The 23,694-nt window shown below is 44.1% G+C and overlaps 1 protein-coding gene across 1 annotated transcript; it reads left to right on the forward strand.

Annotated features, from left to right (window-relative positions):
* Positions 1-254: 254 nt before the first annotated feature.
* On the forward strand, positions 255-17,489 carry LOC112256668 (mitoferrin-2). Its single transcript, XM_024430074.2, has 4 exons — positions 255-986; positions 9,143-9,371; positions 14,017-14,073; positions 14,971-17,489. The coding sequence occupies exons 1-4, from the start codon at positions 636-638 to the stop codon at positions 15,534-15,536; spliced, it is 1,203 nt and encodes a 400-aa protein (XP_024285842.1). The 5' UTR covers positions 255-635; the 3' UTR covers positions 15,537-17,489.
* Positions 17,490-23,694: the final 6,205 nt, after the last annotated feature.

Consider the following 23,694-nt stretch of genomic DNA (forward strand, 5'->3'; position numbering starts at 1 on the left):
AGTAAATAAGGTTGCCTTTGGTTAAGGTTGCCTTTGGTTGAGTTGACTACCGGTATTATACATTCCATCTGGCCGTATTTGTTTTTGAGCAGAAGTTGCGACCTAGTCATGACCTATTGTCCTTGACAAGCTTTTCCAGCCTAATACCAAGCGTAGGCTACTACGCCTCAGAGGGGAGAAAAAAACAACGGCGTCAACCGAGTTATCCAATCATAACATCGTTTCTTTATTCTGTTCCCGCCTTCTTCAGATGTTGTTATCCAAGAACACAACTTTTGAAACCTGTCAACTTGTAATATACATTGATTAACAAAATAGCATGTATTAGAAACATATTTGTCTTGAGCCATATCAAATCACACACACATCATTTATATTTGAGAAAAATCTATAATACATCAGAAGGTCTAAATTCTGCCAATGGGCGGTTCCCATTTCCTCCAGCGTCAACCGGTCAGAGTGTGTCCCAAACACTGCGTGGTGTTGTCCGCCCTGGGGACTGAGGCCAGGAGTGGAAACTGTACGACCGGTAAACATCTGGGACGGGAATGTAAAAAAACGAACTACAAACGGGAACACGAAATAGCTTTAAACGGAGTGCCATTTGGGCATAAAGACTGTACATCAGCTTTCCAATGGAAGCGGATGGTTTCTTGAGAAGACGTCGGATGACTGCAGAGAGAGCAGGCGGGGACGCCGGGGTTGCTGGAGCCTCAGCCGGCGCAGAGGTCCGATGGCTCGGGGGAAGGATCTGGGGAGTGTCGGAGAGCCTCGTTGGGAGTTTGTCTCCCAGGATCGGAGGCGAGACCGAGATTAAGACTGTAATTCAGTTCAGTGGCGGGGCCCCTGGAGTAACGTTAGCAGATACTTCGGAACCCGACTATGAAGGTTTGCCGCAGGGCGCTTCGACCAGCACCCACATGGTTGCAGGAGCAGTGGCTGGGATCATGGAGCATTGCCTGATGTTCCCCATCGACTGTGTCAAGGTAACGTGGTAGGCTATGCTGGGCTAACGTTTAAACGCAAACTAGTTGGAACTGACTGATATTGGAAACTGGGCACATGAGGGTTGGACATTCCTTTGGCTCGTCATGACATGTGGCTTCAACTTGTCAATAAGTTTGGCAGGTCACCACACGGACGAGGCAAGGTCGATCCGGACAGGCTTGCATTTCAGCTAGGAAACTAATTTAACATGCTAATAAACTCTCATCCACTGCAAATTATTCATTCGGCATAATTTCTGTAGTAGGTTAATAACTTTGGCGTACAGGATTTAATTGGAGTTAGTATGAAAACTTTTAGTGAAGTGTGTGTTGCAGTTGTTAGCATCATCTGCTTAGTTAAAAAGCAATTTCAGCTAACGTTAGCTAACTAATTTACCAACAAGCTCGGCCTGTGCATCAGCTCGAGCCTGGGGGTCAATGTTGATTAGCTAGTAGGAAGCGAGCTAGTGCCTGCTAGAAAATAGGTTAGGCTTATCAGTTTGACAATGAATGTTAGCTAACTACTTTATTCCGTATTTTCATGAGCAGATTTTGGAAGCTATTTCGATACTTCTAAAATGAGACGATAAGTTGTGTTATTTGCTTTGGGGAAGGAGACAGAGTTAGCACGAAGCAGCACGTGTTCCCCTCCTGTACATACAAGTCAAGGCATACCAATGTACAGCGCATTGATAGCCGGGATAGCCCTATTTACATACTAGTACATACTACTATTAACTACTTCCCTGTATTTCCCGAACGTTCACCCTATTCAAGAAGAGAACCCATTGGTGGGAGAAACCACCTTCTGTCAAAATAGTCTACACTTTGCAGCACCAAAAACATAGCCGAGCTACAAGTAGCTTTTAACTAGGCAGAGAATGCATTAACGCTGGTGTGGTCTTCTAAGGCAATGTTATCTGCTGCCTGGCTAGCAGGATTTAGGTGGGGTGCAACTGTTTATTGTTTACGGAAAATACAGGGCTAGATGTTCTGGGATTAAGAGTACAATGCTACTATTTTGTGCTAATTCTGGCTGACAAGTTGGCTCTACCACTGCACACATTTAAGAAAAGTTATGTTATCATAAGACTATAAATTAGTTTTGGATTATGTACTTAGCTGGGATGACTCTGGTGTTATGTAAACAAGAGATGATAAATTACATTGGCCTGTGCAGTTGTGACAGGCCCACTCAATGATTAAGATCTACTCTGGCATGGCTCATGTGCTACAGCCCTTTACAACGTCTGGTTTCTTCCCATCTTGTGGTCCCTGTAGAGCAGAGGTCTCCAACCATGTTCCTGAAGAGCTACCCTTTTTTATTGTTTCGCTCCAACCCCAGTTGTAACTAACCTATTTCACCTTATCAACCAGCTAATTATTAGAATCGGGTGTGCTACATTAGGGTTGGAGTGAATTTACAGGACGGTAGTTCTCCAGGACCAGGGTTGGAGAGCCCTGCTGCAGAGAGAGTCATGAGTTGGTCCTTGATTGAAATGATTGTTTACTGCTATGCAGAGACAGATCAACAGCGTGAGAGTGGTATGGTAGGTGGGGAGAGGAGTCAACTGTTTGTGTCAGGTGGGAGAGCAGAGCTCTCAGAACAAAGCAGAGATTCATCTTCTTTCGCAGCTGTAGTTCCCACCTCTGCTCCAGGTGCTGCTCAAACAACTTGGGCTGTGTCTCAATAGTCAGAAGTGGCTTCCTCTCCCTGTCTCCTCTTTTTTTAATGACATCCAGCCACCATGTTGCTTTCACATATACTGTGTTTTCAGATCCGGACAGACTGAGAGGAGGCGAGGATGTATCTTTAGAGTTTTGAGGTGCAGCCCAGACAGTGAAATTGTCTGCCTGCTGAGGAAGGGCAGCCTGAGCTAGATGCTACACAGACTCACTAATCTATAAATCATGTCACCTGTCAAACATGGCATTAACTGGCCCTACTTTTAAACACATTAACAGATCTGTACAGATGGAGGAGACCTAGCTCAAGTTGACAGCTGACCCCAGTGGACTAGCACGGACACAAACACAGTTAAAAATCTTTGTAAAATAACTTGCAGGGGTTGTGACAGATTGCACAGTAGAGATAATGTCGTAACTTGTTGTTTACACTCAATCCAAAGGTTGAGATTAGACATGCTCTTTCCAGGCAAGCTCCCTGCAATACAAAACCATACCATTGGCTACATTTGTATTTATTTAACCGTTATATAACTAGGCAAGTCAGTTAAGAATAAATTCTTATTTACAATGACAGCCTACCAAAAGGCCTCCTGCTGGGATTAAAAATATAGGACAAAATGCACATCACGACAATAGAGACTCTACATAAAGAGAGACCTAAGACAACATAGCATGGCAGCAACACATGACAACATAGCATGGTAGCAACACAACATGGCAGCAGCACAACATTGCAGCAGACAACAGCACAAAGGGCAAGAAGGTAGAGACAACAATACATCACGCGAAGCAGCCACAACTGTCAGTAAGAGTGTTCATATACAGTACCAGTCAAAAGTTTGGACACTCATTCAAGGGTTTTTCTTTATATTGACTATTTTCTACATTGTAGAATAATAGTGAAGACAACACTATGAAATAACATATGGAATCATGTAGTAACCAAGAAGGTGTTAAACAAGTCAAATATCTTTGAGATTCTTCAAAGTTTCCACACTTTTCCTTGATGACAGCTTAAAATCAGATGTTATTGGTCACATACACATGGTTAGCAAATGTTATTGTGAGTAGCAAAATGCTTGTGCTTCTAGTTCCAACAGTGCGGCAATATCTAACGAGTAATCTAACAATTCCACAGCTACCGTAATACACACAAATCTAAGTAAAGGGATGGATTAAGAATATGTACGTATAAATATATGGATGAGCAATGACCGGCCGGCATAGGCAAAATACAATAGATGGTGTAAAATACAGTATATACATATGAGATGAGTAATGCAAGATATGTAAACATTATTATCAACATTTCATTAAAAAAGTGACAAGTGATCCATTTGTTAGTAGCCAATGATTTCAAATCTGTAGTAGGCAGCAGCCTCTCTGTGTTAGTGATGGCTGTTAATCAATCAAATGTATTTATGAAGCCCTTCTTACATCAGCTGATGTCACAAAGTGCTGTACTGAAACCCAGCCTAAAACCCCAAACAGCAAGCAATACAGGTGTAGAAGCACGGTGGCTAGGAAAAACTCCCTAGAAAGGCCAGAACCTAGGAAGAAACCTAGAGAGGAACCAGGCTATGAGGGGTTGCCAGTCCTCTTCCGGCTACTCATTCAGAGTATCTCTACCGCTCCTGCTGTCTCTAGAGTTTTAAACAGAAGGTCTGGTAGCATGTCCGGTGAATGGGTCAGGGTTCCATAGCCGCAGGCAGAACAGTTGAAACTGGAGCAGCAGCACGACCAGGTGGACTGGGGACAGCAAGGAGTTATCAGGCCAGGTAGTCCTGAGGCATGGTCCTAGGGAAAGAAAGTCCTCCGAGAGAGGGAAAGAAAGAGTGAGAATTAGAGAGAGCATACTTAAATTCAAACAGGACACTGGATAAGGCAAGGTAAATACTCCAGATATAACAGACTGACCCCAGCCCCCCGACACAAACTATTGCAGCATAAACACTGGCGGCTGAGAACGGAGGGGTCGGGAGACACTGTGGCCCCGTCCGACGATACCCCGGACAGGGCCAAACAGGCAGGATATAACCCCACCCACTTTTCCAAAGCACAGCCCCCACACCACGAGAGGGATATCTCCAACCACCAACTTACCATCCTGAGACAAGGCAGGGTATAGCCCACGAAGATCTCCCCCACGGCACAAACCCAAGGGGGGCGGCAGTGACAGGAAGATCACGTCAGTGACTCAACCCACTCAAGTGACGCACCCCTCCTAGGGACAGCATGGAAAAGCACCAGTAAGCCAGTGACTCAGCCCCTGTAATAGGGTTTGAGGCAGAGAATCCCAGTGGAGAGATGGGAAACAGCTAACAGGCTGGCTAACTGGCTGGCTGACAGCCTACTGGCAAACTGGCTGGCTGACAGCCTACTGGCAAACTGGCTGGCTGACAGCCTGCTGGCTAACTGGCTGGCTATCTCATTGTGGAGCTAGAGGAGTTAGAGCCCGGTCTATGTTCGTAGATAAGATGAGAGTACCCCTCCAGCTAGGATGTAGTCCGTCACTCCTCAGCAGGCCAGGTGTGGTCCTGTTTGTGGGTGAGTCCCAGAAAGATGGCAAATTATCTACAAATTCTATCTTTTGGGAGGGGCAGAAAAACGTTTTCAACAAGCGATTGAGTTGTGAGACTCTGCTGTAGAGCTCATCACTCCCCCTAACTGGGTGGGGGCCAGAGACAATTACTTGATGCCGACACATCTTTCTAGCTGATTTACACGCTGAAGCTATTTTGTGCTGATGGCCTTGAGATAGAAGTTATTTTTCAGTCTCTCAGTCCCAGCTTTGATGCACCTGTATTGACCTCGCCTTTGGATGGTAGCTGGGTGAACAGGCAGTGGTTCGGGTGGTTGTTGTCCTTGATGACCTTTTTAGCCTTCCTGTGACATCGGGTGCTATAGGTGTCCTGGATGGCAGGTAGTTTGCCCCCGGTGATAAGTTTTGCACACTTGGCATTCTCTCAACCAGCTTCATGAGGTAGTCACCTGGAATACATTTCAATTAACAGGTGTGCCTTGTTAACAGTGAATTTGTGTAATTTCTTTCCTTAATGCATTTGAGACAATCAGTTGTGTTGTGACAAGGTAGGGGTGGTATACAGAATATTGCCCTATTTGGTAAAAGAACAAGTCCATATTATGGCAAGAACAGCTCAAATAAGCAAAGAGAAACAACAGTCCACCATTACTTTAAGACACGAAGGTCAGTCAATCTGGGAAATTTCAAGAACGTTCTTCAAGTGCAGTCGCAAAAACCATCAAGCGCTATGATGAAATTGGCTTTCATGAGGACCGCCACAGGAAAGGAAGACCCAGAGTTACCTCTGCTGCAGAGAATACATTCATTAGAGTTTCCAGCCTCAGAAATTGCAGCCCAAATAAATTCAGCAAAACAAGAAATGTCCTCTCATTGTCAACTACGTTTATTTTCAGCAAACATAACATGTGTAAATATTTGTATGGACATAACACCATTCAACAACTGAGACATAAACTATACAAGTTCCATAGACATGTGACTAACAGAAATTGAATAATGTGTCCCTGAACGAAGGGGGGGGTCCAAATCAAAAGTAACAGTCAGAAGTATCTGGTGTGGCCACAAGCTGCATTAAGTACTGCACTGCGTCTCCTCCTCATGGACTGCACCAGATATGCCAGTTCTTGCTGTGAGATGTTACCCCACGGTTCCACCAAGGCACCTGCAAGTTCCCGGACATTTCTGGGGGGAATGGCCCGAGCCCTCACCGTCCGATCCAACAGGTCCCAGACGTGCTCAGTGAGATTGAGATCCGGGCTCTTCGCTGGCCATGGGAGAACACTGACATTCCTGTCTTGTGGGAAATCACACACAGAACGAGCAGTATGAATGGTGGCATTGTCATGCTGGAGGGTGATGTCAGAATAAGCCTGCAGGAAGGGTACCACATGAGGGAGGAGGATGTCTTCCCTGTAACTCACAGCGTTTAGATTGCTTGCAATGACAACATGCTCAGTCCGATGATGCTGTGACACACCGCCCCAGACCATGATGGACCCTCCAAATCGATTCCGCTCCAGAGTACAGGCCTCGGTGTAACGCTCATTTCTTTGACGATAAACGAAAATCCGACCATCACCCCCAGTGAGACCCAACAGCGACTTGTCAGTGAAGAGCACTTTGTGCCAGTCCTGTTCCAGTGACGGTGGGTTTGTGCCCATAGGCGACGTTGTTGCCGGTGATGTCTGGTGAGGACCTGCCTTACAACAGGCCTACAAGCTCTCAGTCCAATTTCTCTCGGCCTATTGCGGACAGTCTGACCACTGATTGAGGGATTGTGTGTTCCTGATGAACTCAGGCAGTTGTTGTTGCCATCCTGTACCTGTCCCGCAGGTGTGATGTTCGGATGTACCGATCCTGTGCAGGTGTTGTTACACGTGGTCTGCCACTGCAAGGACGATCAGCTGTCTGTCCCGTCTCCCTGTAGCGCCGTCTAAGGTGTCTCACAGTACGGACAATACAATTTATTGCCCTGGCCACAACGTTCACATAGATGAGCAGTGACCCTGGGCGTCTTTATTTTGGTGTTTTTCAGAGTCAGTAGAAAGGCCTCTTTTTAGTGTCCTATGTTTTCATAACTGTGACCTTAATTGCCTACCGTCTCTAAGCTGCTAGTGTCTTAACGACCGTTCAACTGGTGCATGTTCATTAATTGTTTATGGTTCATTGAACAAGCTTGGGAAACAGTGTTTAAACCCTTTACAATGAAGATCTGCAAAGTTAATTCGTAAAAATCGAATTATCTTTGAAGGACAGGGTCCTGAAAAAGAAACATTTCTTTTTTTGCTGAGTTTAAATGCATCACAGAGTTCAAGTAACAGACACATCTCAACACCAACTGTTCAGAGGAGACTGTGTGAATCAGGCCTTCATGGTTGAATTGCTGCTAAGAAACCACTACTAAAGGACACCAATAAGAAGAGACTTGCTTTGCCCAAGAAACACGAGCAACGGATATTAGACCAGTGGAAATCTGTCCTTTGGTCTGATGAGTCCAAATTTGAGATTTTTGGTTCCAACCGCAGTGTCTTTGTGAGACGCAGAGTAGGGGAATGGATGAGCTCCGCATGTGTAGTTCCCACCATGAAGCATGGTGGAGGTGCTTTGCTGGTGAGAACTGTCAGTGATTTATTTAGAATTCAAGGCACACTTAACCAGCATGCACTCTGCAGCGATACACCATCCCATCTGGTTTGCACTTACTGTGACTATCATTTGTTTTTCAACAAGACAATGACCCAACACATCTTTAGGCTGTGTAAGTGCATTTTAACCAAGATGGAGAATGATGGAGTGCCGTGTCAGATGACCTGGCCTCCACGTTCACCCGACCCCAACCCAATTGAGATGGTTTGGGATGAGTTGGACCGCGGAGTGAAGGAAAAGTAGCCAACAAGTGCTCAGCATATGTGGGTACTCCTTCAGCACTGTTGGGAAAGCATTCCAGGTGAAGCTGGTTGAGTGAATGCCAAGAGTGTGCAAAGCTCTCAAGGCAAAGGGTGGCTGCTTTGAAGAATCTAAAATGTAAAATGATTTGTTTAACACTTTTTTGTTGTTGTCAGGGCTGTGTTATTGCATAGTGTTGTCTTCACTGCTATTCTACAATGTAGAAAACAGTAAAAAATAATGAAAAACCCTTGAATGAGTAGGTGTGTCCAAACTTTTGACTGGTACTGTATATACCTGTGTCAGGGCCGAGGGAACTGTTTAATTGAACTTTTATTGAACATTTAATTGAACTTTTATTCACAGACTAGTCACATTGTGACATTGACATCAAATATATCGCAGGAAAGACCTTTTCAAGATGGCAGCAATCTGCGAAGATGTATGTAAATCTCTTACAGGGATAGAATTCCACACAGCCTATAACGGTGGCCCGAGGCCCTGTTTACATTTCCTGGAAAGCGTGCACACACCAGTGCAGAAAACAATCGGCATGTGGGAGCCCAGGGCCTCCTTTGCTTGTGGTGATGTGGTCATTTTTAGAAGACCCTCTGCCTCTCACAGCACTAGACTTACTGTGAGAGGATGAATCCTGACACTGGCCCAACGATAAGGATTGTGTGTGTGTGGAGTCCGGTTGTTTGAGTGTTGCTGGTGGGACAGATGCTTACCCTGGGTCTCGTTATTCAACACTTCCTTCTATTCAACTGGGCGTGGGCATGACTTCTCAACATTTTCAAAATATTTAGCGGGTGGAAGGCAAAAGCACCGACTATTACTTACTGTGTTTTGATTGGTTAGCAGTGTATTCATCCCACCTCTGCTCAGATTTCATTGGTTGTTAACATGGTAGTTCTCAAATTTCAAGTAAAATGTTATGGTTGCAGTAAGGTTAGGTATGGCGGGAAGTTTATGGTTAGGTTATGAATAGGGTAACCAGTAGGCGTGTGACCTCTAACCTCTCTTCCCTGTGTAGACGCGTATGCAGAGCCTACAGCCTGAGCCTGCTGCCCGTTACCGGAATGTGATGGATGCTCTTCGGCGAATCATAACCACCGAGGGTGTCTGGCGACCAATGAGAGGGCTGAATGCCACAGCCGTGGGGGCGGGTCCGGCGCACGCCCTCTACTTCGCCTGCTACGAGAAACTGAAGAAGAGTCTGGGTGACATCATCCACCCCGGGGCTAACAGCCATCTGGCCAACGGTATACCAGAAAGATACACACACACACATACACTGCTCTCTATCATATGCCTGGGCACACATTCAAAACATGCACACACCAATCCTGTGCTTCTCTGCAACCACTCTTTTGGATTACTTGTTGACTTCCTGGAAATATAACTATATGACATTGTTTTTTCTAGTAAATGCTAGCAGTTCATTTGGTTTTTCCAATATTCTATTTTTAGCAACTCAAGCAAGTAGTGAAGATTCAATTAAACTATTTTGCTGTATTTTTACAGCTATGTTGCTGTAGTCCTCTAGAGATAATCTCTGTTACACACTACAGAGAGATAGGGCAAGAAGACCCCCTTCTCCCCTGGACACTAAGTGGATGCTGCTCGGACTAACCTAGATGAACCTTGGTCTCAGACACTGAGTTATGTGTGTGGGTGAGTCAGCCTGCCAGTTCTAACAGCTGGAGCAGAGTGGTGGTGCCACACCCTTAATACCCCCATCCCCTGGACAGTAGAGGGGACAAATGCCTGCGCTAAACTTCAGGCTCTCTCATACCCAGTACAGTAAGCAGGCCCTAAGAACCTGGTTCCTCTAGGTTTCTTCCTAGGCTCCTGCCCTCTAGGGAGTTTTTCCTAGCCACTGTGCTTCTCCATTGCTTACTCTTTGGGGTTTTAGGCTGGGTTTCTGTATAGCACTTTGTGACAACTACTGATGTAAAAAGGGATCTATAAATACATTTGATTTGCATGAATCTAACTTGTTGGGCCACCTGCCAGTGTAATAAACATCACCAGCCACTCAGGTGGTGGATCAGCTGTTGGCCGGGGCTAATTCCGTCCCAGCAGGGCAGTAGGAGGGATATCTTTCTGGCCATGGAGCTGAATTGACATTGCAGAACTCTGACCTCAGAGAGCATACAGACAGAGTCAGCCAGGTCCACAAATAGACCAGGGCCTCTGACTGACTACATGCCATGCTACGCTATGGTGTCCATGCTACGGTGTCCAGGTCCATGCTACGGTGTCCAGGTCCATGCTACGGTGTCCAGGTCCATGCTACGGTGTCCAGGTCCATGCTACAGACAAGCGTCAGAGAAAAGTTGAACCTGAGCACTGCTGCGGAAAGAGAGGCTGGCACTATTGCTGCAGCTGAGGAGGCGGCAGTGTGTGAGCGATGGGAGCGAGCCACTGAGGTATAAAAGAAGTGGGGACTGCGTCTGTTGTTTTCAACATAATCTGCTCGCGTTTGCACACGGCGATTTATGAACCGTCTATATCCGTGTTGCATCCTGTTTACATGGCCCAACTTGCGCACTAGCACTCGGCCCAACTTGCGCACTAGCACTCGGCCCACATGCGCACTAGCACTCGGCCCACATGCGCACTAGCACTCAGTGTGCACAGGGAGCAGCGACGACGTCATCCAAATACATGTCAGACATTGGATGACAATAAAATGTTAATCTTCGGCTGGGTGGGGGGGGGCGCGCTTCATCAACAATTATTTGTCTTGACTACAGCTGGCTAGGCTAATTGAGGCCACATGCTGCACTTTCTCCCCAACCCCATTCAGATAAAACAACAGCCTACTTGTTGGTTGCTCGTTGTAATCTACTCAGTCTCCCTTTTAATTCTGTATTTTTTTCCCAACTTGCATTGCATTAGTGTACTCATTGTATTGCATAAAGTTTGATTGGACAACATAAACAAGCCACACACGTGAAGGGTGCATGTCAATAAAACATTGAAAAGTTAATTTTATTATATTGAACAAAAATATAAACGCAGCAATTATAAGTTCATATAAGGAAATCGGCCAATTGAAATAAATTAGGCCCTAATCTATGGATATCACATGACTGGGAATAAAGATATGCTTCTGTTGGTCACAGATGTCTTTCAAAAAAGATGGGGGTGTGAATCAGAAAACCTGTCAGCATCTGGTGTGACCACCATTTTGCCTCATGCAGCACAACACATCTCTTTCACACAGAGTTTCAGGCTGTTGATTGTGGCCTGTGCAATGTTGTCCCACTCTTCAATGGCTGTGCGAAGTTGCTGGGTACTGGCGGGTACTGGAACATGCTGTTGTACGCGTCATTCTAGAGCATCCCAAACATGCTCAATGGGTAACATGTCTAGTGAGTATACAAGCCATGGAAGAACTGGGGCATTTTCAGCTTCCAGGAATTGTGTACAGATCCTTGTGTCATTATCATGCTAAAACATGAGGTGATGGCGGAGGGTGATTGGCATGACAATGAGCCTCTGGATCTCATCACAGTATTCAAATGACCATTGATAAAATGCAAGTCGGAAGTTTACATACACTTAGGTTGGAGTCATTAAACTTGTTTTTCAACCACTCCACAAATGTCTTGTTAACAAACTATAGTTTTGGCAAGTCTGTTAGGACATCTACTTTGTGCATGACACAAGTAATTTTTCCAACAATTGTTTAGACTAATTATTTCACTTATAATTCACTGTATCACAATTCCAGTGGTCCAGAAGTTTACATGCACTAAGTTGACTGTGCCTTTTTAAACAGCTTGGAAAATTCCAGAAAATGATGTCATGGCTTTAGAAGCTTCTGACAGTCTGGTTCATCCTTGGGAGCAATTTCCAAATGGCTAAAAGTACCACGTTGATCTGTAAAAACTATGGTACGCAAGTATAAACACCATGGGACCACGCAGCCGTCATACCGCTCAGGATGGAGACGCGTTGTGTCTCCTAGAGATTAGCATCTATTGGTGTGAAAAGTGCTAATCAATCCCAGAACAACAGCAAAGGACCTTGTGAAGATGCTGGAGTAAACAGGTACAAAAGTATCTATATCCACAGAAAACGAGTCCTATATCGACATAACCTGAAAGGCCGCTCAGCAAGGAAGAAGCCGCTGCTTCAAAACCGCCATAAAAAAGCCAGACTACGGTTTGCAACTGCACATAGGGACAAAGATCATACTTTTTGGAGAAATGTCCTCTGGTCTGATGAAACAAAAATAGAACTGTTTGCCATAATGACCATCGTTATGTTTGGAGGACAAAGGGGGAGGATTGCAAGCCGAAGAACACTATCAAAACCATGAGGCACGGGGGTGGCAGCTTCATGTTGTGGGGGTGCTTTGCTGCAGGAGGGTCTGGTGCACTTCACAAAATTGATGGCATCATGGGAATGGAAAATGATGTGAATATGTTGAAGCAACATCTCAAGACAACAGTCAGGAAGTTAAAGCTTGGTCGCAAATGGGTATTCCAAATGGACAATGACCCCAAGCATACTTCCAAAGTTGTGGCAAAATGGCTTAAGGACAACAAAGTCAAGGTATTGGAGTGGCCATCACAAAGCCCTGACCTCAATCGTATAGAACATTTGTAGGCAGAACTGAAAAAGCGTGTGTGAGCAAGGAGGCCTACAAATCTGACTCAGTTACACCAGCTCTGTGAGGAGGAATGGGCCAAAATTAATCCAACTTATTGTGGGAAGCTTGTGGAAGGCTACCAAAAACGTTTGACCCAAGTTAAACAATTTAAAGGCAATGCTACCAAATACTAATTGAGTGTATGTAAACTTCTGACCCTCTGGGAATCTGATGAAAGAAATTAAAGCTGAAAGAAATAAAAGCTGAAATAAATCACTCTCTACTATTATTCAGGCATTTCATTCTTAAAATAAAGTGGTGAGCCTAACTGACCTAAGACAGGGAATTTTTACTCAGAGTAAATGTCAGGAATTGTGAAACTGAGTTTGAATGTATTTGGCTAAGGTGTATGTAAACCTCCGACTTCAACTGTACCTCTCTCATCGCCCAGAAGACTGCCGCTTACTGGATGATTTTTTTGATGCACCATTCTTGGTAAACCCTAGACACTACCGTGCGTGAAATGCCCAGGTAGTAGTCTTTTCTGAGATACTAGATCCAGCGTGCCTGGCACCGACGATCATTCCACCAAAACTCAAAGTTGCTTCAGTCACTTGTTTTGCCTATGCTAATGTTCAATCGAACAGTGACTGAATGCCTCTGCCTGTCTGCCTGCTTTATAAAACAAGCCATTGGTCATGTGACTCAGTCTGTAGGAGCGACCCATTTTCTAGAAAGTGGTGGTGTACCTAAAACTGTCCGGTGAGTGTTGGCTATTTTAATTTAAATGAGAAAATACTAACGTCCGTTCCGACATTTGAATATTCAAATAACCTTGCACATCCCTAATTTGCATGACAAGAACATATTTAATTTTGCTCAGACGAAGCTAGTACTAGAGATACTTGCTCTTTTTATCCCTGTATCTGTTCTCTGCTCTTTCTTTCTCTTCCCTTCTTCCCAGGTCAGCTGACTCTCTTTTCTCTTCCCTCCTCCCTGGTTTCCAGGTCGGGGGAGAGGCAGGGTAAGACCTGCCCAGTAGAGGAAGGGATGTTTGACTCTGGTCCAGCAGGAGTGGTGATGGCCTGTTTTACCGCTAGGGAGAGCTAGAGCATTTTCTGTCATCTGGCCTGGCCTCTCCTCACCCCTCTCTCCTCATCTTTTCTCTCTCTCCCTCTGTGTCTCTCTCTCTCTCTCTCTCTCTGTCTCTCTGTGTCTCTCTGTGTCTCTGTCTCTCTCTCTCTCTCTGTGTCTCTGTCTCTCTCTGTGTGTTTTAATCATTGAGTGTGTATGTGTTACAGGTGTGGCGGGGTGTGTGTCCACATTGCTTCACGACGCAGCCATGAACCCATCTGAAGGTAAATCTATCCATCTATAAGTATCTTTCCCTCTCTTAAACCTGCTTTCTTGATCTCACACATGGCATGTATTAAGGTGACAGATGTTCTTTGCTGTAAATAAATGGCTATAGCAGAGGTCCCTCTGCAGCTGTAGCTCCTAGGGCCTCCTCAAAGGCCTAGCCTGTTTACTCTGCACTGCTCGCTAGGGAGGGCAGGGCAAAGTGGAGGGGGAGACAGAGAAAGAGGGTAGGGTGGTGGGGAGGAGCAAGGCCCAGTATGAAATGGGATTAGAGACTGGGATAGAGATTGAGGGAGTGAGCAGGGTTGAGAGGGGGGAGACGTGGAGAAAGATGCTCCCTTGGGTCCTGTCACCTTTGTATTGAACTTAACCACCGTCTGTAGACTACAGTAGACTTTATCCTTCCACTGAAATGCCTGGACAGGTGATCCTCAGGCAGCTGTGTAGGGTGGAGGCGAGGGACATAGGTGCTAGTCTCAGATTCCAAGGTAACGCCTGGGTCACTGCTTTGAACTTCAGCAGTCTAAATAAAAATCTATGTTAATGTCTTAATTAATCTGAACATCCTAATGCCCTCCTCAGCCTTGGAGGATGTTATGACTGCATTTTCAAAAAAACTCATATCTGGTCAATAATTTGTCTTTCTTTTTTATCCTCCGGGCTATGTTCCTGGTCCCTAATGATGGAAACACACCTGGCATCCCTCCAATCCTGCCCTCTACTCCTCCTCTTTACTCACCTATCCATCCCTTCCTTCCTCTCTGCCTCACTATCCCTTCTTTTTTCCTTTTATACTGCTCTCATCGCTCGCTTTCCCCCATTCCTCTACTGCCTGCATTCTCTTTCTTATGCTCTATTCTGGCTATTCCTATCTGTTTTTCTCCCTCCCTGTCCAGTGGTGAAGCAGCGTTTGCAGATGTATAACTCTCCGTACCGAGGCGTGATGGACTGTGTGCGTGCCGTGTGGCAGAGCGAGGGCGCCGCAGCCTTTTACCGCTCCTACACCACTCAGCTCACCATGAACGTGCCTTTCCAGGTGCTCCACTTCATGACCTACGAGTCCCTCCAGGAGCTCCTCAACCCCCACAGAGAGTACAACCCCTCCTCACACATGGTGTCTGGAGCCCTGGCCGGGGCCATCGCTGCTGCAGCCACCACCCCTCTGGATGTGTGCAAGACTCTGCTCAACACCCAGGAGTCCCTGGTGGGGCTCCCCGCTGCAGGCCAGGGTGGAGGTCAGGGGACACACAGACACATCACAGGCCTGGCCCATGCCTTCCGGACAGTGTACAGGCTAGGTGGCCTGCCTGGGTTCTTTAAAGGAGTCCAGGCTAGGGTGATCTATCAGATGCCCTCCACAGCCATCAGCTGGTCTGTCTATGAGTTCTTCAAGTACGGAATCACCAAGCACCAGCATGAGAAGAGGATAGCGCAGCGGAGAGAGGGAGAGAAGGAAAAATAAAGAAAATCCTCTTCATTCAGCCATCTCTCTTTGCCATCTCTTCTGTTTTCTCTCTATCAACCCCCTTCCTTTGCCCTTCGGAGCAAGCAGGTGTTCAGAGCAAGGAAGAATTGAGAGGAAGAATCGATACGCACATAAACCAACCAATACCCTCTTTACCCCGTTTAGACAGCCAATAAGAAAGTCTTCCAGATGTGGTTCAACTAATAACATCCCTGCTAAACTGTTTGCAAATGAAAATGTACAATTTCCTATGAAAGTGAATGTCATATATTGACACTACTTTATCAACGCACATAAATGCTAACCAGAACCATTGTTGATTCTGTTTTGCTAGTCTCCAGTGAGTTTTGTGAAATATTTTGCTAATGAGTTTCCAATCCCTTTCATACATATTGTTGTGATGAATTTGACGACCGCTGTCCTAACTGTCCATGTTAAAGGTAGACTCAGCAATATAACTTCATTCTACACACCTGGGCCAATTCCTGCTGATAGAAATGAACAGAATTCCCTTATTGAGGTGCAGATTAAAAGAGCCATTAGATTTTGATTTGTTTTTTGTTGATGTGTGTAAGCAGGAAGTGTCCCAGCTTTGTATGATGTTATATTGCAGAGTACCTGTAAAGTTAATTATTGCGTTTAACTGTATGTGGATGAGAATGTTGTTCACTGTAAACCCCACCAGGGGCCACTGTGCTCCTCTCAATAGAGCTGTAGTAATAGAGTGAGTGACAGTCTGCCTTTAGGGGGCGTTAGTGTTGCTTTGTAAACCCAGGCAATAGTTAAAGGGCTTCAGGTATAAGTTGGCCTTAACCCCAGATCAAGAATCAGTTTGTCATTTCTCAATTCTTATCTTAACTGTTTAGGGTATAAAATAATATCTAATCCTAGACCAACGGTTAGGAGCAACTTCTAACTTTTCGCTTCAGAACTGGTAGAGACACAAAGGGAGTCCTCTCAAGGTTTGAAATCAGGAATTGCTCTCAAAATGGTTGCATACTATATATGTGAATTTAAATGACACATTTTTTTTAAATAGGATCAGATTTGATGTAAAATGTTGAAATAGACTTAATTTATTTCTGCCAGTATTTTGTTAAGTACGTTAGCTCTATTCTGAGGAACTATTGAGAGTTTTATTTTTGTATTGATTCTGGAACACAAAGAACTAACCTTTAGTTGGCTGACACCACTGTTCTAGATCCAAAGCGACATGATTGACTTCTAGAAATAATTGCCATTTCATTGGCCAATAAACTCCATCCTGTCTTCTGATTGGTACTGATGTAAGGAAATGTTGTTTTCCCAGATCTCACGTATTTTTGTTTTGAATAGATCAAATTCTTGGATGGGATAACACACTTAAATTTTCTGTCGGTTTAGAGTCACACCCTTGTTTTACCTAGACTGGCTGCCTGACTGTCCCAGTATTAACAAGTACACAAAGGTTTAGACAGGACAGGTTGGCTAAAGCAGAGACCAACAGGCATACACAAAGGATATGGATTCCCATGCATTAACAGCCAAATCCAAACTCCAGAACCATGTATACATAATGGAATTTCATGAGAATCTCCTATTGGCATGGTTTACACACAGTCTTCATGTTTAGGGACTATTATGGAATGTTGGGTAACGATTAATTGTCATGGAAATAGCCATGGTTGTCATTGTCATTTTTGTTGAAAGAAGTTTTGAGCTTGTAATCTTTAAACATTGGCTATGACCATGAATACAACACACTTGTGTCAAAAAAATAAATAATTTTGACCGCATGCATCTTTGTAAATTTAAGGTTCTCCTCCCGACCATGCCGTGCTGCTCTTAAAATTATGACCAACATTACCCATTTCTTGTAAAACTGCTATTGGGTAACCACTGAACACAAACATATAAACGTGTGGTTTCATGAGCTGAAATAAAAAATTCCAGAAATGTTTCTTTAAAAAATGATTATTTCTCTCATGTTGTGCACAAATTTGTTTACTTCCCTGTTAGTGAGTTTTTCTCCTTTGCCAAGATAATCCGTCCACCTGACAGGTGTGACATATCAATAAGCTAATTACACAGTATGATCATTACCCATGTGTACCTTGTGCTGGGGACAATAAAAGGCCACTTTAAAATGTGCAGTTTTGTCACAACGCAATTCCACAGATGACTCAAGTTTTGAGGGAGCGTGCAACTGTCATGCTGACTGCAGGGAATGTCCACCAGAGCTGCTGTTAGACAATTGAATATTAATTTCTCTACCATAAGCTTTCTCTACCATCACAACCCCAGACCACGTGTAACCAAGCCAGCCCAGGACCTCCACAACAAGCTTCTTCACCTGCGGAATTGCCTGAGGGGGGGACCAGTGCTGAGGAGCATTTCTGTCTGTAATAAAGCCCTTTTATGGGGAAAACTAATCTGTTTGGCTGGGCCTGGCTCCGGAATGGGTGGGCCTATGCCCTACAAGGCCCACCCATGTCTGCACCCCTGCCCAGTTGTGAAATCCATAGAATAGGGCCTAATTTATTTATTTCAATTGACTGATTTTCTTATATGAACTGTAACTCAGTGAAATATTTGAAATTGTATTGTACATACTGTATATCTACTTGAATATACATTGAATCCTCCCTTCTAAAATAAATGTATTAGGACAATACTTTATTTTCGTTCATGGTTACTGTCCATAATTGTCAGTTACATGATTATACAATAATTGTGCCAGCCCTACTCTTGTTAGGGTTTGGCCCTGACTAACTAAAGGGTCAAGAAGGAAAGAGCTCATGATGCAGAACTTCCAATGGTCCATTTAAAGGTTTCTGAACATGCCATGTTTGTTTAATAAGCTGTTCTAAAGACAACAGGTAGAAGTTACCCGTAGACACATACAATACATGAGCAAAAGTATGTGGACACCTGTTCATCGAACATCTCATTCCAAAACCATGGGTATTAATATGGAGTTGGTCCCCCTTTGCTGCTATTAACAGCCTCCACTCTTCTGGAAAGGTTTTCCACTAGATGTTAGAACATTGCTAATGGGACTTGCTTCCATTCAGCCACAAGAGCATTGGTGAGGTCAGGCACTGATGTTGGGTGATTAGCCCTGGCTCGCTGTCGGAGTTCCAATTCATCCCAAAGGCATTCGATTGGGTTGAGGGCTCTGTACAGGCCAGTCAAGTTCTTCCACACCAATCTCAAAAAACACATTTCTGTATGGACCTCGCTTTGTGCATGGGGGCATTGTCATGCTGAAACAGGAAAGGGCCTTCCCCAAACTGTTGCCACAAAGTTGGAAGCACAGAGTCATTTAGCATGTCATTGTATGCTGTAGCATAAAGATTTCCCTTCACTGGAACTAAGGGACCTAGCTCGAACCATGAAAAACAGCCCCAGACCAATATTCTTCCTCCACCAACCTTTACAGTGGGCACTATACATTCGGGCAGGTAGCGTTTTCCTGGCATCCACCAAACCCAGATTTGTCCGTCGGACTGCCAGATGGTGAAGGTTGATTACATAACTGCAGAGAACACGTTTCCACTGCTCTGGAGCCCATTGGTAGCGAGCTTTACACCATTTAAGCCGACGGTTGGCATTGCACATGGTGATCTTACACTTGTGTGCGACTGCTCGGCCATGGAAACCCATTTCATGAAGCTCCCGACTAACAGTTATTGTGCTGGCATTGCTTCCAGAGGCAGTTTGGAACTCAGTAGTGAGTGTTGTAACCGAGGACAGAAGTTTTTTACACGCTTCAGCGCACGGTGGTCTCGTTCTGTGATCTTGTGTGGCCTACCAATTCGCAGATGAGCCGTTGTTGCTCCTAGACATTTCCGCTTCACACTAACAGCACTTACAGTTGACTGGGGCAGCTCTATCAGGGCAAAAATTTGACGAACTGACTTGTTGGAAAGGTGACATCCTATGATGGTGCCACGTTGAAAGTCACTGAGCTCTTCAGTACAGGCCATTCTACTGTCAATGTTTGTCTATGGAGATTGCATGGCTGTATGCTCAATTATATACACCTGTCAGCAAAGGGTGTGGCTGAAATAGCCAAATCCATTCATTTGAAGGGGTGTCCACATCCCTCTGTATATATATAGTGTAGCTCTATGATTAGCTTCCATAATGACCATTGTTATGTTTGGAGGACAAAGGGTGGCGGCTTGCAAGCTGAAGAACACCATCCCAACCGTGAAGCACGGGGGTGACAGCTTCATGTTGTTCGGGTGAACTTACCAAAATAGGTGGCATCAAGACGATGGAAAATTATGTGGATATATTGAAGCAACATCTCAAGACATCAGTCAGGAAGTTAAAGCTTGGTAGCAAATGGGTCTTCCAAATGGACAATGACCCCAAGCATACTTCCAAAGTTGTGGCAAAATGGCTTAAGGACAACAAAGTCGAGGTATTGGACCATCACAAAGCTCTGACCTCAATCCTATAGAAGATGTGTGGGCAGAACTGAAAAAGCGTGCGTGAGCAAGGAGGCCTACAAACCTGACTCAGTTACACCAGTTCTGTCAGGAGGAATGGGCCAAAATTCACCCAACTTATTGTAGGAAGCTTGTGGAAGGCTACCCAAAACGTTTGACCCAAGATAAACAATTTATAGACAATGCTATCAAATACTATTTGAGTGTATGTAAACTTCTGACCAACTGGGAATGTGATGAAAGAAACAAAAGCTGAAATAAATCATTCTCTACTATTATTCTGACATTTCACATTCTTAAAATAAAGTGGTGATCCCAACTGATTCTCAAACAGGGAATTTTTACTAGGATTAAATGTCAGGATTTGTGAACAGCTGAGTTTAAATGTATTTGGCTAAGGTGTATGTGAACTTCCAACCTCAACCGTGTCTCCGTTGTCTTTGTAAAGCACATGGCAGGGGAATGTACTTCCTGGATGCTGATAATAAAATAAAGCCATTAGCATTTAAATGTTGGAAAGTGATCTCTCCCAGTACTTCCCCTTGTTAGGTCCTTTAGTGCGTGTGTTGTCTTAGTCATTTGAACAGAGCGAGGAGAAATAGCCTAAAGCATGGTGTCCTCCGGTTAGCTAAGACAGTGATGTTTTGGACAAGCAGCTTTAGAAAGAATTGGCTTTCACAGGTTCAGGTGGAGAGTGATGTCTCACTGACTCATCTCACTCACACACACACACACACAACACTGTCTCTTGTCAGCCAGACACCTGTTCAAACAGCAAGTTATAATGAACTGTCTGTGTGTGTGTGTGTCTATCTGTTCTGCATATATCTTCCTGTCTGTGTGTGTGTGTGTCTATCTGTTCTGCATATATCTTCCTGTCTGTGTGTGTGTGTGTCTATCTGTTCTGCATATATCTTCCTGTCTGTGTGTGTGTGTGTCTATATATCTTCCTGTCTGTGTGTGTGTGTGTCTATCTGTTCTGCATATATCTTCCTGTCTGTGTGTGTGTGTGTCTATCTGTTCTGCATATATCTTCCTGTCTGTGGTGTAGATGGCTCACCCATGCCTCTGGTGATGCTCCTCATGAGAGCCTGTCTGTGTGTGTGGGGGGGGATACAGTCTCTCTGACACCATTTCCCAGCATATCCTAATATAAACTATTTAGTCTGGTGCTAAGCCATGTTGGTCTGTGGGTGTGCGTGTCTTTGTAACTAGTTTGAAAACAAATTAAGGTTTTGCCTCTTATCTGACATGAGTGTATTTGGTATGTAAACGATGAAAACAAAGACTACTGGACAGCAGTAGTAATGATGAACACAAAGACTACTGGACAGCAGTAGTAATGATGAACACAAAGATTACTGGACAGCAGTAGTAATGATGAACACAAAGACTACTGGACAGCAGTAGTAATGATGAACACAAAGACTACTGGACAGCAGTAGTAATGATGAACACAAAGATTACTGGACAGCAGTAGTAATGATGAACACAAAGACTACTGGACAGCAGTGGTAATGATGAACACAAAGACTACTGGACAGCAGTAGTAATGATGAACACAAAGATTACTGGACAGCAATAGTAATGATGAACACAAAGACTACTGGACAGCAGTAGTAATGATGAACACAAAGATTACTGGACAGCAGTAGTAATGATGAACACAAAGATTACTGGACAGCAGTAGTAATGATGAACACAAAGATTACTGGACAGCAGTAGTAATGATGAACACAAAGATTACTGGACAGCAGTGGTAATGATGAACACAAAGACTACTGGACAGCAGTAGTAATGATGAACACAAATACTACTGGACAGCAGTAGTAATGATGAACACAAAGACTACTGGACAATAGTAATTATGAACACAAAGACTACTGGACAGCAGTAGTAATGATGAACACAAAGATTACTGGACAGCAGTAGTAATGATGAACACAAAGACTACTGGACAGCAGTAGTAATGATGAACACAAATACTACTGGACAGCAGTAGTAATGATGAACACAAAGACTACTGGACAGCAGTAGTAATGATGAACACAAAGATTACTGGACAGCAGTGGTAATGATGAACACAAAGACTACTGGACAGCAGTGGTAATGATGAACACAAATACTACTGGACAATAGTAATGATGAACACAAAGACTACTGGACAGCAGTAGTAATGATGAACACAAATACTACTGGACAGCAGTAGTAATGATGAACACAAAGACTACTGGACAATAGTAATTATGAACACAAAGACTACTGGACAGCAGTGGTAATGATGAACACAAATACTACTGGACAGCAGTAGTAATGATGAACACAAAGACTACTGAACAGCAGTAGTAATGATGAACACAAAGACTACTGGACAGCAGTGGTAATGATGAACACAAATACTACTGGACAGCAGTGGTAATGATGAACACAAAGACTACTGGACATCAGTAGTAATGATGAACACAAAGACTACTGGACAGCAGTGGTAATGATGAACACAAAGACTACTGGACAGCAGTAGTAATGATGAACACAAAGACTACTGGACAGCAGTAGTAATGATGAACACAAAGACTACTGGACAGCAGTAGTAATGATGAACACAAAGACTACTGGACAGCAGTGGTAATGATGAACACAAACACTACTGGACAGCAGTAGTAATGATGAACACAAAGACTACTGGACAGCAGTAGTAATGATGAACACAAAGACTACTGGACAGCAGTAGTAATGATGAACACAAAGACTACTGGACAGCAAAGACTACTAATGATGAAACACAAAGACTACTGGACAGCAGTGGTAATGATGAACACAAAGACTACTGGACAGCAGTGGTAATGATGAACACAAAGACTACTGGACAGCAGTGGTAATGATGAACACAAAGACTACTGGACAGCAGTAGTAATGATGAACACAAAGACTACTGGACAGCAGTGGTAATGATGAACACAAAGACTACTGGACAGCAGTGGTAATGATGAACACAAAGACTACTGGACAGCAGTAGTAATGATGAACACAAAGACTACTGGACAGCAGTGGTAATGATGAACACAAATACTACTGGACAGCAGTAGTAATGATGAACACAAAGACTACTGGACAGCAGTAGTAATGATGAACACAAAGACTACTGGACAGCAGTAGTAATGATGAACACAAAGACTACTGGACAGCAGTAGTAATGATGAACACAAAGACTACTGGACAGCAGTAGTAATGATGAACACAAAGACTACTGGACAGCAGTGGTAATGATGAACACAAAGACTACTGGACAGCAGTGGTAATGATGAACACAAATACTACTGGACAGCAGTGGTAATGATGAACACAAAGACTACTGGACAGCAGTAGTAATGATGAACACAAAGACTACTGGACAGCAGTGGTAATGATGAACACAAAGACTACTGGACAGCAGTGGTAATGATGAACACAAATACTACTGGACAGCAGTGGTAATGATGAACACAAAGACTACTGGACAGCAGTAGTAATGATGAACACAAAGACTACTGGACAGCAGTAGTAATGATGAACACAAACACTACTGGACAGCAGTGGTAATGATGAACACAAAGACTACTGGACAGCAGTGGTAATGATGAACACAAAGACTACTGGACAGCAGTGGTAATGATGAACACAAATACTACTGGACAGCAGTAGTAATGATGAACACAAAGACTACTGGACAGCAGTGG

Source organism: Oncorhynchus tshawytscha, linkage group LG01, assembly GCF_018296145.1.
Source record: "Oncorhynchus tshawytscha isolate Ot180627B linkage group LG01, Otsh_v2.0, whole genome shotgun sequence".
NCBI lineage: Eukaryota > Metazoa > Chordata > Actinopteri > Salmoniformes > Salmonidae > Oncorhynchus > Oncorhynchus tshawytscha.

Excerpts from the sequence above, each read along its gene's own strand:
- LOC112256668 (XM_024430074.2), top strand. The coding sequence starts at position 636 with ATGGAAGCGGATGGTTTCTTGAGAAGACGTCGGATGACTGCAGAGAGA. Across the intron at positions 987-9,142 it reads TCCCCATCGACTGTGTCAAG|ACGCGTATGCAGAGCCTACA; the intron begins GTAACGTGGTAG and ends TTCCCTGTGTAG. Across the intron at positions 14,074-14,970 it reads AGCCATGAACCCATCTGAAG|TGGTGAAGCAGCGTTTGCAG; the intron begins GTAAATCTATCC and ends CTCCCTGTCCAG.